Source organism: Dermacentor andersoni, chromosome 2 (genome assembly GCF_023375885.2).
Source record: "Dermacentor andersoni chromosome 2, qqDerAnde1_hic_scaffold, whole genome shotgun sequence".
Taxonomy (NCBI): domain Eukaryota; kingdom Metazoa; phylum Arthropoda; class Arachnida; order Ixodida; family Ixodidae; genus Dermacentor; species Dermacentor andersoni.
Window position 1 is genome coordinate 14,176,962 of NC_092815.1, and position 17,987 is coordinate 14,194,948.

The following is a 17,987-nucleotide window of genomic DNA, read 5'->3' on the forward strand; positions in this document are numbered from 1 at the left end:
TGTCATCAATATGCAATATGACCGTTGCTAGATGTATTAATGAATATGCTATCCCATTATTACTCAAAGTGAAGATTAACTTCAGCTTAACAAAGCTGTCATTTGCTAATATGTTGGCAGAGCAACATATTTCTTGTACGCTTAGAAACAAAACCGGAACCTGACACACAAAACTTTTCAATGTCTTCACTATCTGAGGAATGGTTGCTAGTGCTACACAGTCTGGAAAACCAGCATTTAACTATGCTGCCCACCTTTTTGAAAATAGCTAAAAACAATAGCAAGTTGCACTGTGCCTGGCACAAGCGGTGGAAGCAACAAAAAGCCTTTCACTTTGACCTTTACTTCTCTTAGAACTTGCTTGAGGTCAATTTTGAAATTTTTAACAAGCACTCGTGTTGTTTCAAACAACTGCTGGCCCACTTGACCCGAGATGGGTGCGATGGACGAGGTTGACCTCCTCAGATCGTAACTGAGCAGGCAAAGTAAGTTGCCTTGTTTCTTAACAGGCATGCATGCTCTGGGTATGCTTGAGCTACTCTGAACACAGTATGGAATGTGCATATTCCACAATTATACTTTTTAGTTTGTAATATTTCCTGTACTTGTGCAGTTTCCAATCTATATGTGAATGGCTATTGTTAATTTTTTGATTGAAAGCACTGCCAGTAAGGGGCACATACTGTGCTCCTTGCACATTTACATTCAACTTACCCTCGTAAACCTTTGGGGCAACAGTATCAATAAACCATAACACCAAAATAGTCGTTTACACCAGTGTAATTACACCAACCTTTACTAGCCACTTTAACATGCAGTGTCACCGCAGAAGCATTTATGTAGTTAAAATCTTTCCTTCAGGCAGTGTTCACTTCTCAAGATTGTAACTTCATGTAACCAATTTTACAGTATGCCCTAACACATGGGAGTTCATGCCTCTCCCTGCTTATTGAATTTTGGTGATCAAGTAGTCAAAGTAGCACAATCAGCTAGTACAGCTTTTATTTGACAAGTTTGCAGATGTGCCAGACAGGTGACACTTATCAAACGAAGAGAACGGGCTATATTACAGGGGGTGTGGTGGCAAATCTTCAGGCCACATAGTGATACTGGTTTGGGTTGTCCTTGTCCCTCTCCAGGTAGTCTCGGTCTATCAGACTTTCGATCCTCTTCTTCAGGTCTGTGGGCTGCAGTGGTACAAGTGGATTTCATTCATGAATCTTGGTCGAAGCTGGTACAAACATGTCATAATGCAATGCCATTGCACCAACAAAAACAAGGCAAAAAAATATACTTTGCTATCACTGGATTCCAAACAGCAATGGGCATGAAGCGATTACTGGCTATAGCACTGCACTGCTAAACCTGAGGTCGCGGGTTCAATTCCCAGCCATGGTGGCTGCATTTCAATGGGGGCGAAATGCAAAAATGCTGGCTTAGATTTAGGTGCACGTTAAAGAACACCTGGTGGTCAGAATAAATTGAGAGCTCTCTGCTAATCCCTCATAACCCACTGTGCAGTTTTGGAACATTAAACCACATATTTAAAAATTTCAACACGTCTCTGCGATTTTGGAGGCGTGAACTGTGAATAAGGCTATAGATTAGTGAATACAGCTGCCTCCAGCTGTCCTCACATACATGTGTTTGAAGTGACATAGCTTCTTCCGAGTACAAACAAGGTATGATGATAAAAAAAGAAAATGATTAAAAAAACACACAACTTCAGCCAAAACAAAGTTCTGTCACTGAAGATATGTTCTGAAAGTCAACAACGAATCCTGGGCTGTAAGACAGCCTATTCCACTCAATTACAGTTCTGGTAAAATATGAATCTTTAAAACAGCCCAAACGTAGCAAATGGAGTCGTAGCTAGTGAGTGTCTGTGTCTGGTAGCACAGCCTGTCAAACAGGTGAAAAGTCTAGATGTACCAATATTTCAGCAGCAGTTTATTAGTTGATAAAGAAATTTAAACAACATATGTGATTTCTATTAGTTACAACAGAAGGCAATACACTTCGAGAAACGAGGTTAGCCACAGAGGTACGCCCATAAATATTGTAGATAAATCTGTCTTTTCTTTGTAGATATTCTAATTTCCATATATCTCTTTTAGTGAACAGGGAAATTAGACTTAGAAATTAGAAGAAAGGACAGGTTTATCTACCATATTTATGAGTGTACCTCTGTGGCTAACCTCATTTCTCAAAGTGTATTGCCTTCTGTAACTAATAAAAATCACGTATGTTTCTTCAAGGGGGGTATGGTAGCGCGATTCAAAGACAGGACTAAAGAAGACACAAAGGGACACACACAGCGCTAATAAACAGTGTTGGAAGTACCCCTTGAAGATGCATTACCAACAAGCCCACATTGCAACCCTCGTCACATATGTTGTTTAAATTTCTTTATCAACTAATAAACTGCTTCTGAAATATTGGTACATCTAGACTTCTCACCTGTTTGACAGGCTGTGCTACCAGACACAGACACTCACTAGCTACGACTCCATTGCATATTTCAAAACCGGGCGAATCAGTGTTTTATATACCAAGAGATGTACAGAGGGTGTAGATGTCTTGAACAAATGTCTTAAAAAGAACCACTACCACAAAGAACTGCCACAAAGTGTTCATGAAGTGCAGTGACCACTTCTGTCAAGCTGGAGTGTTGAGTGCAAGAACATTCTACAATATGGGGGTTAGTCTCTGGCTCATGTAGAACAATATGTAGTCTTCATTTACGAATAAACAATTAGACCTGAGTAGACATGGAAATCAGTGTCATGGCACGCTGGTGCATGTATTCCAGAGTGACAGTGCCACCTACCTTTCATTTGTTTTTTCTAGATTGCCAAGCTTCCCCCGATGGTAAGAGTGGCTGCTTTGTTATTTTAATGCATGATTTGCTAGCAATGCTTGACTTGATATTCCATTTTTACGTCTTTTTAAACTTGGCATGTAGCCTCACTGGACATCGTGCAACAAGTTATTTCTGCTTAGATATGCTCACACTTTTTGTGTTAATTCTAGCATTCACAGTTATGGCACTGTTAATAACATTGTGGATTCTGTATCATAAAATTTTGTCGCATACTATAGCAAGACCTGCTTGTGTAAACTTGTGATTTCTTTTGTGATACTATTAAAAGTCACTAGCTTTGCCACAGTTGAAGTTGTGATCACAAGCATTTGCTTGTGGCACCAACTGAAGATCAATTCGAAGAGCGTATTAATTAGCATGTCTATATTAGCATGTATTTTTAAGACTTCTTGTTGAGATTTAAATACACAAACTGCACGTGTGCACAGATCACTAGTATAAATTTTTCTGCACTGTTTTTCGCTGCACGACACATTTAATTTTGCTGTGTAATGAAGTCATGATGATGCCTATAAACCTGGTCCATCGTTCCAAGACCAACCTTAATATCAAATTAAAATATCCTATAAGTATTTCCCAACCTTCAATACTTTCTAAGCGTCATTTTTTAGATGCAAGAAGCACGCAATAGAATTTTTACAACTTTGAAGATGTGTGTTAGTCTTCAATTGTCCCATTCTGATTCAGGAACTCAGAATTCGTATGCTGAAAAATTTGGATAACTGTCCAGAAGGAGTTTAAGCATCACATAAAAGCATAAACATTCTCAAGTCATGTGTGGCAGCTTATAACCGCCTGAAAAAAAAAAAGTGTACTGTCAGAGTATTCTACCAGTACATGGGGCTGGAACTTTGAGGATAACACAGATACTTGAGATAAAAACTAGGGGCCACACTGTACATGATGGAACGAAAAATGATCAGTGCAACTTTAAGGGAGAGGTAGATAACAATATGGGTAAAATACCAAATTGATGTAGCTGATACAGATGGAAAAATTGCAGTATGGAACAGAAAAATTTGCTGTTCAGAGCAAGAAAAGAATGCTTTGGAGCAGTAACTTACAACTCTGGTGCAAAGAGGAAGCTCTATATAAGTTAGTATTTTCTGAAGCATTGCATTCAATAAGCATATGTCGCCTCGAAAAAGACAAGTCCACTTGTCAAAACGTTGGCTCCCGGACTTTTACCTTGTTCTCGTTTTGCTCATCGTATTGCATTCATTATTTTTTCAAAATATTGAATGCAATTCTATATTTTGCAATATTTGAATGCAATTCAATATTCATTCAAAATATTCAGCATTTTTTTTAGCTAGCTGTTTCATTTTATTGTTATTATATAAGAAGATGAAGATAAGTGCAAACTTAATCCTAATTCACAGTTAATTTTGCATTTCAATAAAGAGTTAACCCCTCCCCCCCCCACACCCAAGCTGCCCTTGGCTTCGTGATACATTTCATCTGCTAAACGTTTTATCTGCTACAGTGTTTAATCTGCTAAACAAGTTGAATATGCACAGCCACACAATTCTTCATTAATATGACGTGAGCACTGTATCCTCGCAGCTTAATAATAATGCATAAGGATAAGCTCATCTTAGTCACAGCTTATGGTCTTCTAGGCTGTTCTAAGCAATGCACTGGTGTTATCTGTTCAGGGACCCTGAAACGATTTTGGCAAATTTGTACAAACATACTGAATCGTTAGGGGTGGTCCTTCTGGTCATTAATTGACACGTTTAAGCACTCTGCATGAAGTGTGTACAGTCGCCGACCGATTTTCCGGACTCCAAAAATTCAGACATGCCCGATTATTCGGTCAGCTTCGCGGCACCGCCGTTCTCCCCATAGACCATAATGTATAACAACTGCCGAAAGTTCGGACACCTTGCAACCTCTCGTCTGATTTTTCGGACACTCCTTGAGCCAACTCGGTCGAAAGCACCATGCACCGACTCTGACCGGTGCATGGTTCGACTTGCTGAACGCCATTTTTGTTTTGAATGGAGCTTCCTTACTGCCCCACGAAGTGCCGCTACTGGAAATCCCCGCTTATTATCATCGTTTCTGCCTGGTTCGATAGAGTGGCTCTGCAGCAGTTCCGGTTTCAGCTTAGTAAGCCATGTCAAGACAATCCAGCAGCTGATTTGTTTCTTCGCGCACGACGCTGCTAGCAGGCCACGTTTTTTCGTTTGTGTGACTGGTGTCGGCACGGTGGTGTTTGCTTTGTGTGCTGTGTCGAGGTTTCGGTGATCCAACGCGGCATACGGAAACATCGCGTCAAATCTCTAATGGCGCCGACAGTGCCCGCGCAGACTGCGCTGGGGAATGCCGGCAAGCGGGTGTCGGGAGGCCTAAGATTTATCACCTTCCGATGTGCTCCCTATTGACGCGGAAAATATTCTGCGGAGACCTGCGCAGTGGTTGCATTGCGACTCCGGACACCGTCTCATTTGACAGTTTCACAGGTGCTGACACTGCTGTACTGACGTGCGCAGAACTCGACGACGGCGAGATCATTCGTCAGGTTTCTGCTGCACCGCCGGACGATGACTCTTGAGTCAGAAGATGACGCACCATGTGCTACGCTGCCGTCGCATGCGGAGCGTGTACAAGCAGTGACTGTGCTTTCAGCCGCCTATAGTGACCGTACGATCCTCTCCGAGATTCAGGCTTATCTGATTGCGCGTAAACGAAACAGCGTGCAACTGCGCATTCACGATTTCTTCAAGCCTACTGCCGAGCCTGAATAAGTGCGTGAAAATAAAGGATTTCATATTTTTTTTTCTTAATCTGCTTTTTCGGACACCTGTTTATTCGGACATTTCCGCAGTCCCTGTGAGGTCCGAATAAACGGTCAGCGACTGTAATAGGTTATAATGTTTTAGAAATGTACATGGCTACCGATCTTAGTGGCACCGCTCCCCCAAGTTTTCAGCCGCCCCAGGCCAAGTGACACGTTGTGGCCATATGACGTCAGTAGGGCGAGCTATCCGATTGGCTGCCCAGGGGGCGTCATCGATAATTTTTACAACTTTATAGTGAACAAATGTGGTTTGTAATAGTTGGAATGTTAATTTTTTTCTATGGAAAAGAAAGTAACAGGAAGAGTACGCACAAGGACAATTTCTCACTACACTGAAGCACTTGTGGCACACAGCAAGTGTTATCTGCTTGTGTTACAACGTGCTTCGTGTTGATGCAAGCTATGCGGTCTCTGTTGGTCTCGATCTGTCTTTTCACGAGCATCATGGTTTGCCCTTACATTGTGGGTTGCAAACATAGTGATCGGCAACATGTTAAGCTAGGACATCGTGTCCCTTGGCAAGGCAACATGCGAGCGCAGTGACTGCAGCACTAGTTGTCGATATCTGATCGGCACCAGCATTTAGGTGTTTGTAGTCGTCACTTTACACCGAAGGATTATTAGCACACTAGAGTTTAGCATCTCCGGTATTTGGGTGAACGTAAGCACAAGCGGACATGGCTGAGCGGAGGCGTAAGCGTGAATGGCCTGCGTGGTGCAACCACCTGGTGGCACAGAGCTCAACCAAACACAGATGTAATATAGCAGTACCCAAGTGTATTCTACTTTGCTGCTGGTGTGAACTTTTGGCAGGAGCGTAATCGTGAACACAGTTTTCCCAAATGTTTAAAATGTTTTGAACTTGGTTACAGCAATATTAGCTCTGTGTTTGGCTGGCTAAGCTCTGCGCCACCAGGTGGCTGGACCGTGCAGACTGACCAGGTCGCTCACATATGTCTACGCTAAAGCTCTTTCATCACAGCGGTAGCAGTATGGGAGGGCATTAGTTTACGCCTCTGACCATCCGTCAAAACGCCCAGCTCACGTGTGGTTACCAGAATACCAGACATACTCGGCGCGATAGTTCTCGCTTCAGATCAACAGCCAGGCTGCTGGCAAAGAGGTTGGAGAGGCTTCACATGCTGGCTTCAAAACAGCCAGAAGTACACAACACGACGTCACATCATGATGCTGAGCCAGTGAAGGCGGAGTGAAGGCAGAGCCGACTCGGTGAACAAATTGAGAAGAAAAAGCATGGCTATGGAGGAGGGTAACTTGTAACCGTCTGTAGCTTTCTTAATATGAGATGCTTCACTTAAATTGTGGCGTGAATGCTTTACTGTAGCAGTACCCTACACGTCTATGTACCCTACATGTCTACAGTACCCTACATGTACCCTACATGTACCCTACCCTGCACTACCCTACAGTACCCTACATGTCTACAGTACCCTACATGTCTATGTCTATGACTTTTTCAGGGACCGTTTAATAAAGAATTGGGTGGCTGTACTATACCGACACTACATATCCCTACAATTGAAATTACCAGCTGAGCAAGTTGGTAGTTGATCAGAAGCATGACTAAGCTGTGCAAATCCAGACGGAACAGAAGCAATGATACTATTTTAATTGTTCCTGCAGGTACAGTAGAACCTCATTCAGACGTTTTGGGAAAAACAAAAGCGAGAAAGAACATACTTACTGGGAAAACATTTGACCCAAAGTAACCAAAACATTGCACAGACTCAACTGTAGCAGACATCTACGTAAGGCGAGGCGTTGCACAATTAATTGCAGCACAAGATGCCGACCTGTGTCGAGCTGGTGGGGCTCCCGTGGCCAGAGACGTGTTTTGTTCTTTTTCTATTACGTAGTGTTTATGACAGCGACGGAAAACCAAAACGAAATCGACCTGTTAGGCGACAGCATCAGGGCGTCAGTGCCTGATGCTGCCGAAGCGAAAGGCGACACTCACATCGCGCCGCCTGCAGCAAGGAACGGTAGCACATTTGCGCTATCGCCTACTCAAAGCGCGCAGTATGCTTCCAACGGCACTATGCTACACATGCTGTAAAGTAGATAGGTGAAAATGCTTATCAGAACAGGGTTGGCAGTAATAGCTGTGAATGCAGAGTGCGATGTCCCAGGAGAAAATTTGTTGGTACCGGAATTACAAACTGACTATGCACTGGCATTTTTACGCCAGACAGGCGGGCAGCTGCTGTTCTCCACGTGCGCCTCCTGCTTTTTCTTGTTTACACGGGATCTAACGGCTGGAAAACTTGCCATAAGATAAAGTTTGGAGCAGGGAATGGCGGCGCATTTAGGTTATCACCAATTAAAAGCATGCAGTACACTTCCAGTGGCACCACATGCTGTGAAACAGATAAACATAGAGAAAGAAATTCAACTATGACATAGGTTGCAATATGACATGCTTATAGCAATAAAGTTGGTGGGGATAGCTGGGAATGCGCCATGCGACAACCCGGGAGGAGATTTGCTGGTACCAGAACAAGAAGCTGAGTGTGCACCAGCGTTTGCATGCAAGATGGGCTGGCAAGTATTACGGTGAAAACAGTGCGGTGGGCAGCTACTGTTCTTGATCACGCGCACCCCACGCATTTTCTTTACATGCGATCTAGTAGCCAGAAAACGTATCATGCAATCGCAGTTTGGCGATGTACTGAATGTTGTGCCAAAAGATTGTGTCTTCCGGGAACGTATGAACCGGTAAAAAATATGAGTTACTCAATTGGCAATTTTTTTGTGTTCTCAATTGTGAACGTTGGCACCGGGAAATCGTACGTAGCAGGATTATATCAACAAAGTTCTACCGTATAGGTTGAATAGTGTCAGTGTTGTGATTTGTGTGTACGTGACTACTTCCTTGAACCGTTTTCGAATTTTGTTGCCATGTCAGGGCTTCCTAGTCATAATAAAATGTGCCTTACGCACTTTTCGATATACCACTAAGCGAACGCGAGAAAGGCGCGTCGAGCAGCTGTGCCCTCACAATGGTGCGTCACCATATTACATGACATTATTATTGCGACAGCAATCACATGGACACTCCAGGCGAATGTCTATGGTTGTCGTCAGTGCCAGCGTCGCCGTGAGGTTCCGTATAATGTCCAAATGCAATAAGATGGCGGCCGCACACTGTATACACTGTAGCTGTGATGGAAAGTGCGAGGGTGATTCGTGAAGGGTGGTTGCTTGATGCGTGGTGCCTTCTCATGCGTGCAAAATATTTCCAACTCGGAGCAGGTGCGCGTCGGCAAAGGCCTGGCGCAATACCTGCGACAAATGACAATTTGGCGAGCATGTAGCAGGATTTCCTTCACGGCACAGCTTGGCACAATTGGCGCAGCACTTCCATCACTGCTGATATAGTTCAGATTGAGAGAGAATTGCAGGTGGCCAAGTCGTGTAATGCATAGAGCAAATAAGTGCTGGCCTATAGGAGTAACAGAATGCATGCCAAGAGACGGGAAACACAGTTGTTGACATCTAAGGACTAGGTGATGTGACGAGAGTAGGAGATTTGAGGGTATAGGACTGAGTCAGCTGATGAAAGACAGAAAACTGCAGGGAGTAAGATACCTTTGTTTTGCACTGGACATGAAATAATAATACGTACAGGAGGAGGAGGATGATAGCATAAGATAAAGTGCTCTGGCCCACCTTCACGGGGAATTTGAGCTGGTCGTAGAGCTCAGTGATGAGCAGGTTGTGTGTGAGGCTCTTGCGCATCTTCATGATGCGCACCACAGCAGCATCAATCTGGTACTGCCGGTCCTGGAAGACTCGCTCCTGTGTCGAGCTCTGCTCTTCAGGTGTCTCACGCATCTGCACTTGGTTGATCTTGATGCGAAAAAGCCGGTTGCGGAACTCAGCATTGAACACAAACTGGTCACCGTCCTGCACCTCACGGCCCCGGGGCTCCTTCTGCAGCACGCGTGCCTTGCCACACGCCAGTGACTGCAACGTGCGCCTAAGCTCGCCGTCCTCGATCCGTGTCTGTTCGCTCAGCTCTGCCAGCCCGATGGGGCCGTCCACTTTGTTGAAGCACAGCAGTACCAGGGCCTGCATGGCAATGCTAGCATTATACCCTGGAGTTCGGGGCAACCTATGGTCTCTGGAAGCTGCACGTTTAAGCATAACATGCTAATTTCTGCAAGCAGCGTTAATCATCTATTAGCTAAGCCCTTGCAATGTCTGGTGAGTATCTCAATATATTGTACGTCACTGATCCTCAGGCAGCGAAGAAAGAAAGATATATATTCTGAACCAGTGGTCGCACCAGGATTTCTGCCATCAAATAGGGTGCCTAAATTCATTCCCCCATCTTTACCCCTTAATCAATCAAGGCAGGTCAACCTGGGCCATAGGTGCCACTGATAGCGCTGACCCCGCCACCTACCTCGCAACCGTAACGAGTTCATCAGTGCAAGCACATACTTACTGCAGCTACTAAAGCATGTGGCACATGTTGGTGAATGAAGAAGGGAAAGAGAAAACGCAAGTGAGAAGGGCAGATCGATTTATTACTACATTCAACAATAGGAAAAAACATTTATATTAAGACAGAGAGTTTTAGTCATTACACATCACCTACATAAATGTGCCTTTCTGCATGGAAAAAGGAGCAGATGCAAGGGAGAGGTATACTGCATTACTCAACGTTACTGGAACCAAACTCAGTTTCGCAGCTCCCATGTGGAAGGCACAAGCGGTGCTCGTGTGAAGTAGCAGCGCTGACGCCGTGTCTTGGTTCTTGCTGAGCGCATCGTCTGCTGCTACAACGTACGTCAAATGCACATAAAATGCAGAAATGCATTCATTAGATAACCAATTTGAATAAAACTTGTTGCATTTGAGAGTTGAAGCCAAGCTCTAGCACTGTAAAGAAGAACTTTGATTTCAGACATTAAACATTTTTTTTGCATTGCAAAGAATTGTTTAGTATTAAAAAATGTTCTAAAAGTTTACTAATTTATAATTCTAAACCAAAGAACTTGCCAATAATTACAATACTCCCTAATGCGACATTTGGGAGCAGCTGCATATGCGTTTTCATTTAGTGATATATTGGCTGGCGTGGACAGTCTATCTCGTGCGGCATGTTGCAAACGAAGCGATGTGTGGTGCGACTGTCTCGCTAATCGGGACATCACGAGAGGTGGCATGTGGGTGATGCGTGGGCGCGATTTACAGCCGCCGCTGCAGACAGACCTCCGCTCACGCAGCGCTTTGTTTCCATACAGACGACGTGCACTACTCTGGCGCCATCTTGTAGTCATCGTCACCGCAAATCGAGTCTTGTGGGGCACTGTGCTTTTCTTCTCATGCTTCTGTCATACCCTCCTCCTCCGCTTTCCTCCTCACGCGCTCTTCACTATCGCAGGTTTTCATCTCCCGCTGCGCTCCGCATTATGTAAACAGCATCTGTTGGAGCCTCTCGAGCAGACAAATGTGATACAGGAATGCATATCTTACATGAACCTGTTACGTTTATAAAAGTTAGGCAGAAGTCCTAATTATAAATTAGCAGCTAAATTCAAAGCAATAGATATAATGAATCAATTTTGCCTGCTCTATATGTATTATTAGGTGCAGTGAACAAAACTGTCATATTTTTTATTGCCGAGTTAGAGTTGTAAACTTCATACTTGAAGTTCTGCAATTTTCACGAGTTATGACAAACTTTTCTAGTAAGTTATAACACAGAAGTGTTTCCTGATGGGATGCAGCTACATCCTGTCCCATGCACATAATCATACAATCACCATCGCGCAAATCCATGAGATGGCAATACTTTGCCATATTATGCTTACTTATTGGTTAGAAAAGTTACCATAAAGGGGTTAGAAAGGTTTGCTTCATTAAAGGTAATGTGCTCTTGACGACATATATTTGTTGCAATGAGGATATTTAAGTATCATTCGTTCTATCAGTAATTCCATAGAAAACATGGCCGGCAGCCTGGGCACCTATAAGGGCAGTAAAGATGGTAGTGCTTGGAAGTTTCTTGTAGTCTAAATCAGTTGGCATCTATGGGCAAATTTCTAAATGTGATCCCCACTAACTGTCACTGCTTTAGTGGCGTTACGCTGACTCACATCATTTTCATGCGTCTGCTCGCCTTTGAACATTTGTATGGGTGCGTGCATGGGATGTCGCCGGAGCTCTAGCGATGCAGTTTCGCTATGTACGTACTCGCCGTCACGTCGGATGCTATAGTACTTATGACGCCACGCGATGGTAGTGTCCGGGGTGCTGTCTATGCTGTGCAGCAGTAGCACAGACCTCGCATGCTTGTTATCGCTGTCACTGCTTCGCCCTTCGAGTGAAACTGTAATTACTAAAGGAATGTGCATATTTATAGACTTGTATTTGTGAATGTGCAACAAAGCTGCCACTGCTTCTTAGAATAAATGTTTTGCTTTCGTGTTATGAGCAATTCCTCTGAAAGAGGGATCAACAAATTTTCTCTACCTACTGTACCTATGAAGTTACGATCAATGTTGCATGTTGCCATGCTCTTTAAGAAAGTGTGTTTAAAGTGTTATAAAATGAAAAACCAATGCGTGCCTTGTGTAGGCTTCGATCAAGGATACAAGCAGTCCCATGACTTTTTAATCCTGTAGTGTCCCACAAGGCATTTAAAATGTTTGCAAGCTTTTGGCATAAATGTTGCACAGCAGTTTCAGCTTGCCCACAAGTGGTATGACACAAGTGCACAGAAAAATAACTGTGGTGACTGGAAACTAGCCTTCCAATTTCTCGGAAGACTTCAAGACTCGTATCCGTCGTAATGCAAGAAGGAAAGGAAAATACTGAGCATTGTAGGGGTGGCAAGCAGTATTTCCACGGGCAACACAGGGGGAATGAAGTAGGCTAATCAAGACATGTGCAATAGAATAGAGGAGCAGTAAGATGAGGCGACTTGTGGGTATGGGCTGGCACAGGTCAGGTGTGAGCTCAGGGAGAGGAGCTGTCCCATTAGACTATCCAGGGGTGGGACTGGTCAAAGTAGTTTTGTAGCAATTTTTGAAGCAAGTAAAATTGCATTTTGGAGCAGTTTGGAGAAGACAAAATTGCATTTTAGAGCAGTTTGTAGCAGACTAATTTTCATTTTGAAGCAATTTGGAGCAGATAAAATTTCACTTTGAAGAAGTTTGGACCCGGCCAAACTGAATTTTGGTGGAATAATGGAAAGTGAAGTACGGCAGCACACTTAGACACCACCACACAACACAGAATAAACCAACATGAGCGCTGTGCCTCTGTCTTAAGCAATGTCTTAAGCCGAATTTTGAAGCCGATTAACCTGATACTGAAACCGTCTAGTGCATGCAAATTTGGTTATATTGACTAGATTTTTAATTAGCGATAACAATCACAAAAAACATGCATTCTTAAATCATCATCATCATCAGCCTGGTTATGCCCACTGCAGGGCAAAGGCCTCTCCCATACTTCTCCAACTACCCCGGTCATGTACTAATTGTGGCCATGTTGTCCCTGCAAACTTCTTAATCTCATCCGCCCACCTAACTTTCTGCCGCCCTCTGCTACGCTTTCCTTCCCTTGGAATCCATTCCGTAACTCTTAATGACCATCGGTTATCTTCCCTCCTCATTACGTGTCCTGCCCATGCCCATTTCTTTTTCTTGATTTCAACTAAGATATCATTAACTCGCGTTTGTTCCCTCACCCAATCTGCTCTTTTCCTATCCCTTAACGTTACACCTATCATTCTTCTTTCCATAGCTCGTTGCGTCGTCCTCAATTTAAGTAGACCCCTTTTCGTAAGCCTCCAGGTTTCTGCCCCGTAGGTGAGTACTGGTAAGACACAGCTGTTATACACTTTTCTCTTGAAGGATAGTGGCAACCTGCTGTTCATGATCTGAGAATGCCTGCCAAACGCACCCCAGTCCATTCTTATTCTTCTGGTTATTTCAGTCTCATGATCCAGATCCGCAGTCACTACCTGTCCTAAGTAGATGTATTCCCTTACCACTTCCAGTGCCTCACTACCTATTGTAAACTGCTGTTCCCTTCCGAGACTGTTAAACATTACTTTAGTTTTCTGCAGATTAATTTTTAGACCCACCCTTCGGCTTTGCCTCTCCAGGTCAGTGAGCATGCATTGCAGTTGGCCCCTGAGTTACTAAGCAAGGCAATATCATCAGCAAATCGCAAGTTACTAAGGTATTCTCCATTAACTCTTATCCCCAATTCTTCCCAATCCAGGTCTCAATACCTCCTGTAAACACGCTGTGAATAGCATCGGAGAGATCGTATCTCCCTGCCTGACGCCTTTCTTTATTGGGATTTTGTTGCTTTCTTTATGGAGGACTACGGTGGCTGTGGAGCCGCTATAGATATCTTTCAGTATTTTTACATACGGCTCGTCTACACCCAGATTCCGCAATGCCTCCATGACTGCTGAGGTTTCGACTGAATCAAACGCTTTCTTGTAATCAATGAAAGCTATATATAAAGGTTGGTTATATTCTGCACATTTTTCTATCACCTGATTGATAGTATGAATATGGTCTATTGTTGAGTAGCCTTTACGGAATCCTGCCTGGTCCTTTGGTTGACGGAAGTCTAAGGTGTTCCTGATTCTATTTGCAATTACCTTAGTAAATACTTTGTAGGCAACGGACAGTAAGCTGATCGGTCTATAATTTTTCAAGTCTTTGGCGTCCCCTTTCTTATGGATTAGGATTATGTTAGCGCTTTTCCAAGATTCCGGTACGCTCGAAGTCATGAGGCATTGCGTATACAAGGTGGCCAGTTTCTCTAGAACAATCTGCCCACCATCCTTCAACAAATCTGCTGTTACCTGATCCTCCCCAGCTGCCTTCCCCCTTTGCATAGCTCCCAAGGCTTTCTTTACTTCTTCCAGTGTTACGTGTGGGATTTCGAATTCCTCTAGACCTTTAGCCGCATTCTTAAATAGCGAGTCTAAATAGCGAGTCTAAACATTTGAAAAGTAGCCGAGACATGTTTTATAAATACATTTTTTCTTTAACCCTTTCGCTGTCGGACGTTTCTGGCCGTGACGCACCCCCAGTGTCGGCTTGGTTTCAGGGAACGAGCATAACAGGGAATGAACATAGCAATTTATTTTTGATTATGATTGGTATACAAATAACATAGTCAATGCAATATGCACATTTCAGTGTTCTGCAGCTGTTGTTAGTAAACATCATCATCATCATCAGCCTGACTATAAAATCCGTTCAACATCCGAATCTGACGATGCGGAACCCTCTTCCTCTCATGCGACTTTGTCCGAGTCCGAATCCGAGCTCGGCTCGTATTCTGAATCGGAATTCAGCCACCGCTCCCATGAGCAGACGAAGGTCCCGCGCGCCGAGCCATCCGAAAGTAACCGCGCGCAGGGAGGATGCGCTTTCAGTCGCCTGCGCAACGGAGACAAATGTGACGTTGCGTGATCAAGAAGACAGAGGGAGATGGAAAAAGGCTAAACAAAGTTCGAAGGGCTTTACGTTTACTGCTGCAAGTCGGAAGCGAGGGTGCGGCGAGAGAGCGAAAGCAGCAATCGAGTCACCCTTTTTGGAGAGGCAAAGGCACGTGCGCCTGAACTTGACGCGCCGTAGCAGGCACACCAACAGAAGAAAAATAAAAACCTTCAACCCAGCGGAGATTACAGAACAACCCTTGAACCCATAACCACACGCGCGCGACGCATGATCCAGCGAACGCGGAGCCACCGCGCCACTCAGCAAGGAGAAAGTGGGGAGTGGCAGTCGCACCGTACTCTTCAATACATGGACTAACACAGGTCGGAGCGAATATACGAACTTGTAGAAAGAGTCAACAGATGGCATAGCCAATCCAGGAGCGCCTGCTTTGCGCTCAGGCGCGAAATTTTGAACACACGATAGAGAACGTACCGGTACGTCAGTGACACCGCGGGGGGGAAGCGCGATGACGTACCGGTACGTCGGTGACAGCGAAAGGGTTAATGTCTCGACAGAAAGGATGACAGAAAGCTGAGCTAGTTGGTAAGGATTCATTATGGAAAAAAGAGGTGAGGCATGTAGACAGGACACAAGAGTAGAAAAGTGGACAACACGAACGCCGACTATCAACTGTAGGGAGCACTGAGGCGAAAAAAAAAAGGAAGAGGACACAAAACTCATCTGCACAAGCTCTGGAATGGTATCACCTAGTGTCAGTCAGGTACATGTGCCGGTCTACGTGAGAGATAACTGTTAAGGCACTTAATCTCTTCCTTATGCAAAGTAATCGAAAGATGACTCACGCACGCACTTCCACAATTATAGATATGCCATGCCACTACAGTATCTTCATTCTTATGCCTGTACAATATTGCGCATTCATCTAACTCTGGCGTGCAGTTACAATCTTGGCAATGTAGGGAAAGATTAGAAGGCGATCCACCGGTTAATGACCTTTTATGTTCCATTAGCCTCTGATTGATACACCGCCCCATTTGCCCTACGTAGAACTGGCCACAGCTAAAGGGAATTTTATAAACTGCACCCGTACGACAGTCAGCAAAACTGTTGTTCTTATTGTGCTTCACTGGACAAATATCTGTTCTTTTTTTTGCCTTTTACCTGCTCCTTTTTCCTCTGCACGGCAGCACATATCTTACACCTAGCTTATTGGGAGCAGTGAGAGCAACATTAACATCATATCTACTTGCAACTTTTTTAGGCCTGTGCGATACTGAATGAATGTACGGAATAGCCACCACTCTTATTTTGCTGTTACTGCTTTCTGTAATCACGTCTGTCCCCCTCGAAACCGACTTCTTTAGGCGTTCAGCCACAGTGGCCACTGCTACGCTGGGATAACCTGCTTCTAAAAGGCGCCAGACCTGCGCATTAAAACTGGAGGAAGCGCGCCGTTTTCCGGTGGGAGGGAGAGAGGGGTTCTACTTCAGCGGCGACTGTATATGGCGCAGCAGTGTGAGCCTCATCTTGAACACGAGGGTTGCAATGTTGGCTTGACGGCAACGCATCTATCTTGAAAGTGATCTGCGATGGCTACAGAGTGTGCTGAGTGCTGATAGATTTGTTTCTGGTGTGTTCTCGCTGCTTAGTTTGCGTTGAAGTGAGAGGCAGCACAGAGGTCAATTTGCTCGCTACTGCTGCTGCGCCTTCTCGCTCCAGCATTTTAAAAGCGAATGTGCACAATCATCGAGTGAGATGTTTTCATGTTTGCTTGTGTGTGCATGACCCCATGCTCGTTAGTTTAGTTAGTAAGCGAATGTCTACAAGTTTATACGGCCGATAAAACTACTATCCTTACTTTGTATAGCTGTCTACTAATTTGCTATCACAATCGATGCTTCGCCTCTTGCTTTAATTGCGACTTTTTATTCCAAATCTGCCATTAGCCTCTCGTGATAGGTCAAAATGCCTCAGGCCTCGCCCATATGGGCGTAAAAACAGATTGGAATAGTTTTACGTAATACTAGCACTGGGGACAGAGATGCCTGCCTACTAGACCCACTGAAGAGCACACCTTCGTAATAAGTTGGCTCTCGTTACAATGCACCCTGATAATCCGACAAAACATGTTTGTTTTATCTGAAGTTCGTAATATCCGAAACACCTAATTTCTGAAACTTTGGTTGCAATGTGCAACAATGTTATTGCAAAGAGTGAGTGACGAACATCCAAAGTAAAAAAAAAAAAAAATTGCGATAGCAAATTAGTAGACAGCTATATGAAGTAACAATAGTAGTTTTATCAGCTGTATGAAGGTGTACACATTCGCTTACTAATTAAGTTAACAAGCGCAGTGTCACGCGCGCGCAGGTAAACATGAACACGTCTCAGTCGATGACCGCGGAAAGGCGCTGTCACAACGTTAGAGTGAGGAAGTGCGGTAGCAGCAGCGAGTGAACTGACCTTTGTGCTGTCTCTCTCTTCAATGCGAACTAAACGTTGAAATCACAGCACATACAAAGCTACCAGCACTGGGCGCACTTTGTCCACATCGCAGATAGCTTTCAAGATGTGGAGCCCACGCAGCCGCGCCGTAAGCAGCAGCCACTGGAGTAGAAACCCTTTCTCTCCCTCGCCTACCCCCCCATGCCTCGCGCGCAGTCTTCTTTTGTGCACTTACGCACCGCCTTCCTCCCTCGCGCGGGCGATATTGAGCCGCAATCGTCGGCTGAGCCTCACAAGGCAGTTGTCAGCCCATGTCGACACGGCGAAAGTGTTTTATGCGCCTGATTTTGGGAAAAATTGCCGCTAATCTCGTCCACTGTAG

The 17,987-nt window shown here is 44.4% G+C and overlaps 1 protein-coding gene across 1 annotated transcript in view; it reads right to left on the reverse strand.

The window, feature by feature from the left end:
* Positions 1–985: 985 nt before the first annotated feature.
* Cul4 (cullin 4) overlaps positions 986–17,987 on the reverse strand; it is a 55,586-nt gene continuing 38,584 nt past the window's right edge. Inside the window, exons 11-12 of the mRNA XM_072286350.1 lie at positions 9,381–9,782; positions 986–1,187 (exon numbers count right to left, since the gene is read on the reverse strand). Coding sequence (XP_072142451.1) covers positions 1,092–1,187; positions 9,381–9,782 — 498 coding nt within the window. The 3' untranslated portion in view covers positions 986–1,091. The remainder of the gene's footprint in view (positions 1,188–9,380; positions 9,783–17,987) is intronic.